This window comes from Sapajus apella, unplaced genomic scaffold, assembly GCF_009761245.1.
Source record: "Sapajus apella isolate SASKATOON/1434 unplaced genomic scaffold, GSC_monkey_1.0 scaffold31, whole genome shotgun sequence".
Taxonomy (NCBI): Eukaryota; Metazoa; Chordata; class Mammalia; order Primates; family Cebidae; genus Sapajus; species Sapajus apella.
This window is the reverse complement of record NW_022436971.1, coordinates 9157294-9170488: the sequence shown is the minus strand read 5'-3', so window position 1 is coordinate 9170488 and position 13195 is coordinate 9157294. Positions and strand designations below refer to the sequence as shown.

The 13195-nt window shown below is 41.1% G+C and overlaps 1 protein-coding gene across 4 annotated transcripts in view; it reads right to left on the bottom strand.

Moving 5' to 3' along the window:
- Positions 1 to 760: 760 nt before the first annotated feature.
- Positions 761 to 13195, bottom strand: part of CYRIA (CYFIP related Rac1 interactor A) — a 107922-nt gene continuing 95487 nt past the window's right edge. For 3 of the 4 annotated variants that reach the window (XM_032294071.1, XM_032294073.1, XM_032294072.1), the window contains 7 exons: positions 12244 to 12380; positions 11698 to 11775; positions 11404 to 11520; positions 11233 to 11312; positions 9733 to 9859; positions 5637 to 5707; positions 761 to 3599 (listed from right to left, as the gene is read on the bottom strand). In XM_032294071.1, coding sequence (XP_032149962.1) covers positions 3536 to 3599; positions 5637 to 5707; positions 9733 to 9859; positions 11233 to 11312; positions 11404 to 11520; positions 11698 to 11775; positions 12244 to 12380 — 674 coding nt within the window. In that variant the 3' untranslated portion in view covers positions 761 to 3535. Of the gene's footprint in view, positions 3600 to 5636; positions 5708 to 8426; positions 9656 to 9732; positions 9860 to 11232; positions 11313 to 11403; positions 11521 to 11697; positions 11776 to 12243; positions 12381 to 13195 lie in introns of those variants that run through there. The other variant, XM_032294074.1, reaches the window with a different exon arrangement.

Here is a 13195-nt window from a genome sequence, read left to right as displayed (position 1 = left end):
AGTAAGTGTCTGGCAAACATCTATGTAGACTAATCATCATGTGCTTATTACCCACTCAACCCTGAGCATCATATAAAATAGAGGTGAATTTGTAAATATATGTACCAAACTTTAATTTTCATTTCACACTCAAAACTCCTGTACAAAAAACGGCAAAACAGGCAAAAAAAAAATTACAATGACTTCAGAAAACAACATACGAAAACTTCAAAACACCTTTGGGTCTGTAATGGCCTTTATAGATGTAGTGAGAAAACTGGGTTCCAAAGTTTTGGACCCTTTAAGACAAAATTCCAATGTTTATTACTAACATTTAAAAATATTTGTAGCTGTATAGGATACAAGATTGAATGAGAAGTCTCTGAATTCTACTGCACAATTGGATGCCAAGATTGGGAGGCTTAATTTTTCTTTGGGGAAAATATAAAATCATTTTTACTTAACTGTGATGATGCATCAGTAACCTGCTTACCATTAATGTCATAATTTAATGGTGATAACTAGGAACAAATGTTGATGAAGAATGATATTAACTAATAGTTGAAAGATAATATCCAAACCTTTCTTTCTGGTTGTTAATATTCTACCCCAAAGGCCAGCACATTTGAAGACATCCATTTCCAGTTGTTTCTTCTTTTTTACTACTAATTCCTAGTGGCGCACAAAGAGTTTCTGAGAACAGAGTCATAACGCCAAAGTGGCAGTGCATTTGAGAAACATAATTTTTACCTTGTTGCTTTCCCCAAAATAAATATCTCAGTCATGGAAAACACTGTTTATTTGAAAACAATGAGACCTCAAATATGAAATATAGTTAACAATGACATTGACATTGTTGCTATCACTTTCCCCTAAACCACCCGTAAGTCTTGGACGCATGTGCATGCAGCACAGAAAGCAAAAACAAAACAGAAACAAAAAACCAAACGCAACAATCCATGATTGTTCAATGACTTCTGATGCTGGGTGGACAGCCTGTTAAAAGAATTTGTCTCCCACAGTATCTCTGGAGTGAGCAGAACGCCCATCACCTGTTAGTGATCACAGACATTCAGTTAACCTGTCCTTCCAGTAATCAGAGGCAACAATTCAGACCCTGGACTTCTCGGAATCCATGTACTGCTGAATCTTGGCTTTAAAACAAGGTGGCCTGGCTAAATTGGGGCAGGCCAGCAGCCCCTTCCTCACGTTTGGTCCCATTTGATAGAAGGTCTAACTTAAAGTTATAAATGTGCTCATCTGTTTACTCTGAGATCAATCTAATTTGACAGATCATCCTTAACATTTTCTCCTTTAGCCAGCTGAGAGGCAGCTGTTGTGGAGACACACGACATGGGTTCAAGCCCCTCGTGAGCCCTGTGGTAGTTGTCAAGTCTTTTCCCTTCCTTAAGCTTTAATATCCTCACCTGATAGAGGGGAAGAAATTGACCTGATGATGATAAACATTATGTGGTTCTATATTTATATTCTAGAAAATCGTTGCTCAAGTGTAACATGTGACACCAAATGGACTATCTCTTAAGATGAATACCTCCTAAATTTCCTCACCTGGTATAATCATATCTTCCAGCTTCCTCTAGGGTTTTAGAATCCTTAGGTTCAAAAAAGTCTTGAAGGCCATCTAGCATATTTGTATTCTGATGAGAGAACCTTCCTCCAAGCAGCTGTACTTGTTCAACTTGAAAATCTCCAAGGAAAAGAACCTTTTCCTTCTCTGTTGACTGATTTTAGATACAGACCAGGGAATCTTTCCTTCCACTTGACTGAGCTCCCTTGCTAAAAACAAAACAAGACAAGTATTTTTTCCCTTTTCTTGGAGGATCCAAAGAAAGATCAGCTGACCACCAAAGTCCGGAAAGCAATGGTATCTTACAGCTCTTTCCCGGGATGTTGCAAATAATGCCAAACTCTGATGTACTCAGACTCCACTTCTCGGATTATCAATTACTAAACATCTGGGTGACTCCTTCTAGTGGAAACAGGCAAATAATAATATAGACCATACTGAGGATTTACTTAGAAGGGTTGAATCCCATCCCATAGTATGTATTCACAGCCACATGGCATAAAAGAAAGAGCATGGAGTTAAGAGTGAAGCTTCCTGGGTTCTAGGCCCACATGGGAGCCATCCTGTATAACCACATCCTCTGGGTTTCATTTTTCCTTGGGAGGTCAGAATCAAAGATTTTCATGATTCCATTCTGACTAAGCTCTGATCTACAGAGAGAATTACTGCAGGCTTCATAATATTGTTCATCAACAAGACAAGGTGGGGCGATGATTACTGGATATCACTTACTAAGGAAGAAGGGCAGAGTCAGTCATTTTATTGGCTTTAACCTTACAGGGCTCTTGAAGATTGTTTTAATTGACCATTTTAGAGAAAAGGAAGTTAACACTCTGAGAGCTTAAACACGTTTCCCAAGATCACACTATGACTCCTTAGTAAGGCCAGGACTCAATTCAGGTGCTCGCACCAGGGCTTTTACATTGCAACAAACTAGAAACAGGGTTGGGGAAAAGCCATTTTTTAAAACCCAGAGAAACAGAAAACATGGATATTTCCCCTCTAAATTCTCCTAGTTTTCTGGTAACTAATGCAGTACCTTAGACCTCTGTTGTCATATGAATCATCTTCAGAGAACAGGGCTCCTATGAGGAGGGGCTGTGCTCCCAGCACTCTGCAGATAACTGGAAGGTTAGTAAATTTACAGATAACTTCAAAGCCAAAGCTCCATTTCCATAATCACTGCAGGCAGAGGGTTGAGGCAGAGAGATTGCTGTCCTGTTGCCTGAGTGCACCTCTGCGGACCTGTCTCCCACTTCTCAGACAACCTCCTTCATCAGTCCAGTGGCAAGAGCACAGCTATTTCTGTTGCTCTCCCACTAACTGATCAAAATATAGGCATTTGTATTTTCTTGTGAAATTAAAAGAGAACATTAGAGGGATATAAATCCAAACAGAAAGGGAATATGCTGATTAATAAAACACGTGCAAATAGAAAAGTTGCACGTGCGGATTGCAGTCTGAGGACAAAGAGGGGGTGTGTTGAATTCAAAACACTTGGGTTTAATTCTCCACATGCATTTTTCTTGGATTCCCTTCTTCCTCTGTCAAGATAACAGTTGTGTTTCTTGTAGCTGAGCCGACACAGGAAATCAAATATTTTGTGTTTCTATAAACTATACTTCCCAGAGAGATAACACATCTAGAATTAAAATACTACCACAAACAATTAGAAATTTTTGATTGTTACAGGTGTTGTTAAAGGACTCCAGTAGCAAAGATCAAAGTCTCCAAAATTTGCCTTTGGAGAAGGGGGTTTCATTTCAGACATCAAAGGTAAGGCTCTCAAGTCAATTTATGCTCTGCTGGGTTGAGTCAGTCAGGATACAAATTAAGGTCCATATATTTCAGTGACAAGAAGGAAACGGTTATGTAAATACACAAGTATTAACATCAATCTGTATTAAATTATGTAAACATATACATCTTCTGAGGTCAGCACATAGATCCTCTTCTCTGAGCAGAGCTCTACTGAAGCATTGCTCGAATCTGTTTGGAAGTTGATTCATCATTCAAGTGCTTCGTAGTGAACCTGGATGGAGAATGGTAGAGGTTAGCGGCAAACAGTGCTCTGTGTAAGCTTCAGTCCATCTTTACCTTGGGAAACACAATTGATATTTGAGCTTATTTCTTTAAACAAAGAATCACACTTCAATGCTCACAGTCTTCTCAGACGGATTTAATATTTGATTCTTCCTTCCAAAGGAATTTTGTATTATGGTTATTAAACGAAGTGGATATTTTTACATAATCAAATAATTACACAGAGGAGATATGAGCGGTCTGTTTCCAGGGAGGCGGACTTCGCAGGATTGAGTGCAGAATCCTGACTGAGCCTACCCCGGCTGACTCACAAATTTCAGAATAGGGATTTGCAAAGCTGCATTGCCCAGAACTTGAATGTTTATGGTTCTCCATTTTCCTGCAATGCTTAATTAACCTCATTGCCACCACAAGGGGGCACAAACGCAGGTAAGCAAACCCATAAAAGTGGTACAATCTGCAGCCTCCCAATAACCGGGAGTAGAATCATTTATGCTAAAGAAGAAAAAGAGAATTAACATGTAATAAAACTTTGGCCAGGTCCTGGATGCTCCATGTTAAGTTTCATGTTACAATAATCCTGTAAAGGTGAGGTTATTACCTTCATTTTATAGATAAGAAAACTGAGGTTCAGAGAGGTTAAATGACCTATTTCAGATCACAGGGTTACTGATTTGAGATTTGTGATTTCTGATTCAAACCTATATTTTGCTATCTGGAAAGGCTGTGCTCCTTTCAGGTCATTACATTGCCTCCAAGAGGCACAAGTTCTAACAAATCAGATGGGACTCATGGCCTAGCACAGCGTTTTGCTTCATTGAATGAAGCTGGAAAGCTCAAAACATTCAGAAGTTAAAGCCTTCTTCCTGTGTATAGAGTCATCGTGGGGTGAAATGGACACCAGGAGAAACGCTTGGGTTTCCCATGGACTCTGAAAGTCTCTTATATTAATAGTAAATCTCTTCTGAAGGATGATGACTTAGCAACTCAGCAAAACAGCATCAACCTCGGGTCTATTTGGTTCATTTTGTGTGTGTCTCAATTTCTTCATTTTTTAAGTGGGGATAACAGATCAGCCTTGCCTCTCTGACTTGTGATGATTAAATGAGACAATGTGATTAGAAGTGGAGTATAAAACTTGAGTGTTGTAAATAGATAGAGCATTATTGATCCATCCTGCTTAGACTTATTGAACACTTACTTCATGCACAACACTGAGTAGAACTCAGGAGAATCAAAGATGAGTAAGACAACAGGGACCATAAACCTTCTAGATTGCAATCTAGTATGAGAATGATTTATACAGCAGTGTGATTCAACCAATTCTTACAGATGTGTCAGAGCTAAAAAAGAATCCCCTCTCTGAAATGGACTAAGCACATGCATCCCTGGGAAGAAAGTGGCTGCCTAGGCATCACTTGTTAGCAGTGAGGAGCTGAAACATGCCACAGCTGGCCAAATATTTAGGCATCTAGACAGTGGGTTCTCAGTTCTGGTGGCTGCACATGTGAACCACCTGGGGAGCTTTAGAACAGACAAAGAAACAAAATGGATACCTGAGCCCCTAGCCCAGAGATTCCAATTCATTTGGTCTGAGTCACATGCGGTGTTTTCAAAAGGTACCCACACAATCCTCAAGGGAGGCCAGGTTTGGGAACCACTGGCAAAGGGGAAAGTGAGAGCCTGGAAGCCTCTTGTTCTGAGGAGTTCCTATAAGCCCCAAAGTAGTGTGGCTGAGAATTAGGTCCATGACCCATGGGTTCACCCACACTTGGGTGCAGGTCCTAGCTTGTCCATTTACTGTGTGACTTTTGGCAAGTTATTTGATTTCCCTGAATCTCAATTTTTTCCATCTTTAAAAAGGGCTGATAAAAATGGTGCTGACCTCAAAAGATTTTTAGGAATATTTCAATGTCTGAAAATATGCAAGGGTTGAGTTTGGTGCTATCCACAACAGTATTTACATTTTCAATAGCCCTGAAGGGTTGGCTGTTCCCTGCAAGCCTAACGAAGAGCTGAAGCTCACCTGAGGGCATTCAGCAGCCCCTCCACGCTGTCTGGGGCCTGCTCCTTCAACACCTTTATGCAGCCTTTCATCTAGGGGGAGAAAGCACAATGTTTGTTAATATCTTAGCAATACTGTCTATGCTAATATCTACCCATAATAACACTTATCCATAATGTCAGATTTTTTCTTCCCAGAGAACTCCAACACAGAAATGACCAACAAGCTTTCCCACCCCCTCAGGCTGGTAAGTTGTTCCTCTGGGCTTCTAGAGGATTCTGTATGGTTGCAATCATTATCAGTTTTCATACCATATTGCAATTGTACATTTCACTTTCCTGGCTTTAAGGACAAAGACTTGAAACTTTGTTCCTCTTGCCTTGTACTATGGAGCCAAATGCACGGCCTTCTGTCTACTCAGCGCTGAGATTTACTGAATAATTTTATGCCATTCTTCTGCCCTGCATGTTTTCTGTTCTTGAGCTATTTGACTGGCAAACCCTTAACAATTATTTTAGACCCAGCTGAAGATCAGCACCTCCTGGAATCCTATTCTGACCTCTCTACCTTCATTAGATAGAAGTAACCAACACCTTTCTGTGCTCCCAGGACTACTCTACCATTTAGTAGAGACACTTGGGGAGTTTGGTGCCCATATTAACTTCTTTCCTTCACTAGACCAGGAGCTCCTCGAGGAGCAGGTCTATGTCTCAATCACCTTTGAGAGGACTGATGAAGGGCCACCGTTCAGAATGTGAACTTCACGGAGGCTAACTGTCTGAGTTCCCTTCATGCTTGTTTGTTTAGTGTCTTCACAAACCTAGGTAAGTGTCTTAGCTTTTAGTGTCCATATAATACAGTTGACCCATAAGATGGGAAGTGCATGGAAACTGAATTTATATTCCTCACATTACAGTATGCATATCTTGGAGTGTTTTTTGGCAAACGAAGAATCTTTCTGCAAATAACATAATCACTCGTTTTAAACCCAGCTATTCACACACTGTTATATATTGGATTTAGTTATATGAAGGGCCCCTTTTATAACGGCCCTTAGAAACATTTTCTGTCATTGTGCTTCTTGTATGTCAAAAGTTTTATCTTACAGGACTGATAGACCCTGATAGACTGATGGAGGCCACCAGAGTGTGGGGATCCTATAAGCGCATCAAGAAAGAATGTCATGGCCAATTAGAGAAGTCTGTCATGCGTGCTGGATTGGGAGAAGCTACAAGCATGCCAGGTATGTGCCGCCCCAGGCCTAGGATGGCATCAGGCCCAGGGATGCAGAGATTCTGTCTCTCTCCCATAGTTTATTATCCTAGTGTGGAAGTGTTCTTGTGAACCAGGCCTAAGAAGCAGTGAGAATGCAGATGTGGAAAGGGGTGGAAGAGCAGGGAATGCTGTTTGGGAATTTTGAGTTCCACTTAGGGCGATTAACGCTGTAGGTGTGAATAACAAGACGCTGCCCAGGATGCAGCTAGGGCCAGATGCAATGTGAATTTAACAGCATGCTCAGGAGTTGGGGGCCTTTAACTGTGGAAACCATATTTGACAGGTGCCAAATAATCTAGCAATGCGGTTGATATAGAAGGGGACCAGAAAGAAGCAAGAACAGAGAGAGAAGGACCAGTGAGAGCCTCTGCGGGTGTGAAGTGTGGGAGCAGCAGTGGGCATGGAGGAGCAGGGAGAGTTGGGGACTAATCTGAGGTCAACTCTATAGGATGTGGTGACTGACAAAACATGGGGTGAAGAAGTCATTCCTTGTTCTCAGAGACAATTCTAGGCTCTGCCTTAGGGACTGGTTGGAGGACGATAAAATGCCTAAGACAGGAACCCAGGAGAAGGAACAGGTTTGTGGGGAGAGGGGAACCTTTGGTTTGGGGCTGGCCATATTTCACTTTCTTAGAGGCACATGCAAACATCCATATGAAGAAGCCTTATGTAGTGAGACCTCCATGGACAAAAGAAAACATCAAGGCTATGTGTGAAGACTTAACATGATATACTGATTACAGCCTCGACCAAAAGACTCACTAAATAACATTTAAAGCCAAGCTTTTTAAACATTAGGGCTACGAGGCATACTTTTACCCAGTGTATTTTTAATTGTTGACTTTGTGACAAGTTGACATGGTATGGTAATGAGAATGGCTATGGTAATGAGAATGTCTCATGAGTTCTGGGTAATGAACTCAAGCCATAGTCAAATAATATTTATAGAGTTATTTGTACTCAATCTATAGTATGAAAATGTTAAAGCCTCAAAAAGGATACAGTAAAAATATTTATTGGTATAAAAAATGTCCATAATATACTTTTATGTAAAAGAAATATGTTTCAAAAAGCACGTAAAGCAGGCTCCTAATTTGTTAAGGACATCCACACACATGTCCACACAAGGATCTACACAAAAAGAAGGTAACACACATATGCCGCCGTATGAATGGTGGTCCTCTGCCTATAGTGAGGTTATTACAGATACATTTAATTTTCTATATCTTCATTTCCTACACGTCAAAAGAAATTTCTTTTGAGATGGAGTCTCACTCTGTCACCCAGGCTGGAGTGCAATGGCCTGGTCTCAGCTCACTGTAACCTCTGCCTCCCAGTTTCAAGCGATTCTCCTGCCTCAGCCTCTCAAGTAGCTGGGACTAGAGGTGCCCGCCACCACAACTGGCTAATTTTTGTATTTTTAGTAGAGATGGGTTTCACCATGTTGGCCAGGCTGGTCTTGAACTCCTAACCTCATGATCTGCCCGCCTTGGCTTCCCAAAGTGTTGGGATTACAGGCATGAGTCACTGTGCCTGACCAAAAAGTTTTTAACATAAATATTTATTTTCTTGGTAAACAGAAATAATCACATTAAAAGTAGTAAAGATTCTAGGAAGAAACATACCTAACTATGCTACGAACCCAGAACCTCATAATGAGTAATCCAAGTTACATTTTTTATTGATACAAGAATACAAGAATACAAGAATATCTTGTATTCTTCAGACTTATGGCCATCCTGCATATGTAGACTTCCTCTTGCATAAGGCCAAAGCGTCAGGATACTGTTCTCTGCAGATGAGTGAACACAGTGTGCCACTCAGACTCAGCTACACTGGAGTAAGTTACTACCAAGAGGTTCTATTCTGAACATTAAAGGCTTTAAACAAATACATGGGATACACTATTGAGTTGGTGCTGCAGGCAAGTGCTGGATGAAGAAGAGATGTGCTTTATCCCACAATAAACAGGAAACGCACCAGCGCACTGAAATTATGTGTTTTCAATTATTTTCATTATTCATTCATTCATTCATTCATTCACTCACTCATTCATCCATCCATCCATCAAAACTCCTACAGGGCATCTGTTGAGTGCCACCCACTATGTGCCAGGTCCTGTGCAAGGCAGTAGAGCAGACATTAGGCATAGAGATTATGGTCTCTGTCCTTGTCGAGAAACTGTGCAGGAGTCAGAAAATACAAAATGGCGAGTGCTCTGGGGACCAGAGGAGCAGGAGGGCTCATCCCATGCAGAAAATGTGTTCTTAGATGAAGTGACGTTTGAAGCATGTCTGAAAGAAATACACCCAACAGAGAGGAAGAGGAAGGCTCTCTGGGCAGGAGAAAGTACTCACACGTATCACACATATCCAAATGATGAGGAATGGCATGGGGCTTGAGTGGAGCAACGGGTAGGGAGTGGTGGGAGAGGAAGTGAAAGGGTCATTTGGGATTTGACCATGGTGTCTTATAAGGCAGTATGTCCCAACTCTTCAAAACAGGACATGTATAGAATAGAAACCATCTATTTGTATGGCACATTGGTTAAATGAAGGGACAGCATGTAGCTAAGTGATTGTCCATCTGCTCAGCTCCAATAGAGGCTGAGGGGATCAACATCGCAGCATTGATGCTATGCTTTTAAGGTTGCGTGTTTTGTCCTAAGCACATAAAAAAGCCTGGACATCTCGCTGTGAGGACAGCTGCCAGGATGGGCTGTGCATCTTAGAAAGATCACTCTCCGTGGAGTGGTCTTGAGGAGCCTGAGGAAGAGAAGGAAAGTCTGTTTGGCAATCTTCATGGGCCTTATTTGGAAAGCACATTTCACAGCCATTCTTACATCGATCTTGGATGTCTTGCAGAAAGCTCCCACAGGATGGACATGATCATAGAGGATGATGACTCCCACCATCACCCTCATGCAGAACATCAGGGTCTCTTCACTAGTAAACCTGCTTTTGTACTCCCTGCAAGAGAAGAAACAGCAGCAGCGTCACTTCCTTGTCAGAGCATGTGATTTCTCTGGTCCCAAAACTGGCTACTTTAGATGCCTCCAATCCTCTCTTGAGAACAATCCCAGACCTGCAACAACCAGTTAATATGCTTCTGAGGAATTCCATGATGATAATTCTCCTTGAATCTATTCAACCAGCAATTCAGTGTGAAAATAAGGTAAAATAAAGGGCAGTAAATTCCCTTCTCATTTGCCCTTCAGCAGACTAGCTCATCATGTACCTCACTCTCCCACCCATCAATCTTGGATATTTTATAGCAGGTCCTTCTGGCTGTCCAAGATTATAGAGAGTAATAACATCATCACAGAGAAAAAGAATCAGGTTCATTTCTACAGAGCAGCTATCGTGTCTCCAGTCAGAGTAACTTCCTTTGTTAAGAAACAGGCTGCAGATACATTGGATTGGCAAAAATACCTAAACAAAATATGTATCATTCATAGATATATATCATTCATTGATACTAAGAGTATTTGTAGAGTTTGAATTTTGTCCACTTACCTTGACAGGGTCCCTGATGATTCAGATAATTCAGGCTAATTCTAGAGGCTTTCTTAGCATCTATTTCATTATGAATTGGCTCCGCAATGAAAATGATTACTATTTCTGCCTTGGAATAAATCTTAACTTTGGTACAAGTGAAATATTTGAAATTAATGCCATCTTACATTTGAACAAGCTATCAGATTTTATAAGGCACTCTTGAGGCCTTTGGTCTTCCTAAAGACTGCAAAGTAGATGGCCTTAAGAGAACTTCATTCGATGAGGAAACCGAGGCTCAGGAAGTCAGGCCAGTAATTTACAGGCACAGCAGGGGCTGCAGACATAAGTGGAGCTCAGAATTTTGAGGACAGATTACCATGCTGCTTCATCCCCAACATTCTCAATCATTTTTAAATCTAACAAGTAGTAACTAGTTAAGGTACAAAAAGAACTGCAGAGAGAGAGAGAGAGAGACCTCCTTTCTCAGTCTTGAAACAGTCTCATCATCTAAACTCTTGGTTTTACGTCTTCTCTACAATGTATTTATCATCCATTTGGTTCTTACACATCTTCTACAGCATCTTTGATCTGAGTCTTGGTTCCGCTACCTAACAAGCTATGCAGTCTTTGGGAAGTCCATCAACCTGTTTGGGTCTCAGTTTTTCCGGCTATGAAATAGGGATAGTGACACCAGCTACCCAGAGTTCTTAATGAAATTAAAGCAGATGATACACATGAAAACTTTAGAGTGTTGAACCAAATGGTACATGCCATTAACATCTTCATCGTAACAGACATTGGCTGGGTGAAGTCTCAACCAAGAATACACCTCTGATTTAACTTACGGAGTTTCCAGCATGACTTTACAGACACTTGTCATGGTGCTGAGGCAGTCTGTGGTGTTCTCTATTGGCAGGGTTTTGTTCTAAATGGGAGACACAAATGTGCATTAGCGCTGCTTACAGCTCTTCTGTGCAGTTAAGAAAAAAAGCACCTCATTTCTCAGCTTCACTTACTTCTGAGACAAAGTGCATTGTGGCGTTGCTAAGGGTTTTCAGCATTGGTGTGGCTTCTGCATAGAAGAGGGACATTCGATTGGCCATCTCGTTATTGACTTCATTCTCAATGTCTAGCTAATGAAAACAAGAAGAGAAGATGCATTTATAAAGAGAAACTCAAAGTCTCCAAATACTCTCCTCTGGAACTGCATTACAGACAAGGACATTGTCTTCTCTCTGGGTTCTGCCTGATGCAGAAATCAAAAGAGCCATGGAGAAGGGTGCAAAGGTCAAGGCGACCCAGGGACTCACATGCATGTTGTTGATGCGGTTGCGACTGATTGTTCTCCTGTAGTAGCTGAAGTCATTCTGAATAGCTGGGTTCCTCATCTGAAATTCAAAAGAGAGGAGCGAAGGTCATCTCTCAGTATCAGATGGGGGATGTGCAGTAGGAGCTCAGACACTAGGTTTTATAAATATTCCAGGGCTTCTCTATGTTACATAAGAGTCAAAGCAACCTCTGGTTAAAAATAAGGACCCACAGCATCATTATTTCAAAATATGCCCTGTGGGCTAGATTTCAGGGAAAGTATATTTGGTCTCAATGCGGAACAGATACTTGAAAAGGTTTTCTCTGATTTCATTTGGCAGATTTAAAATTTCCATATACAAATCATTATCTTAAATTACTTTTGCCACATGGAATGCAAATTCTCACCACATTATTTGTCTCTCTAGGGTAGAAGTTACATCCTACTCATTTATCCACCCACCCACCCCACAACACTAACAGAGCAGCTGTAAACAGTAGGTACTCAATACAAGCTCATTAAATTTTCACAGCACATTTGGCCTAACCTTCAGCTCATCGAATCGAAGGGTAAAATGTAAAATTTCGGCAAACTCCTTTGCCAGGGCCTGCTCCCTTTCCAGGTGTTGGGTTGGTGTATAGGGTGGACAAGTTAGAGATTCCAGTAAACTCTGAAGAGCTTTTTCTGAAAATCAAAGGGATAAATATATTGGAGGCGGCCCACAGAGATCCTTCAAAGAACACAATTCCCAGCCTCAGCTGACAATCTCAGACAACACCTGCTTGAGTCTTTCTCAATAACTACGTGAGGTGTGCTGCGTGTGGACCAGAAAGAGAAGAAATCCCACATGGCTGGGCAGGCTGCCACCCCTGCAGAAAACCCCCATGACCAGAGTGTTTTGTAAATGTGTCTCTAAGCTCAGATGGACCTGGACATATTTAGTAATCCCAATTTCTGAGACTATTAGAATACTGCAAATATGTGTTTTTGGGTCATGCGCATGAGACAGCCATTCATAATTCAGGATGAGATGAGACAGTACCCTAAACACATAGGTTAGATGACTGGCTTTGCAGGGAAAGACCTCTGCACCTATATGACTTTTCTCTGCAACCACACTCTAACCTAATCCCAGGAATAATTTTCTAGGAACCCATTACCCTGTCTACCTCCATTATTGTTCTTGTTCTTTAGAAACAGACAAACATTCTAAACATTCCCTTATAGCTTGTTCTTCAATATATTTCTAATAGCACAGCATCGTTTAACCAATCCTCTATAGCAGGGATTGGCAAGGTATGTCCCGTCGGCCAAATCTGGTCCACTACTTTTGTTTTGTAAATAAACACAAGTTTTCTTAAAACACAGACATGCTCATTCTGTTATGTAATAACTAGGGCTGCCCTTGCATGAGAGAGGCAGAAGTGAGTAGTTGCTAAAAAGACAGGATGGCCTATAAATCTAAAATATTTATGATTTGACCCTTTACAGAAAAGTTT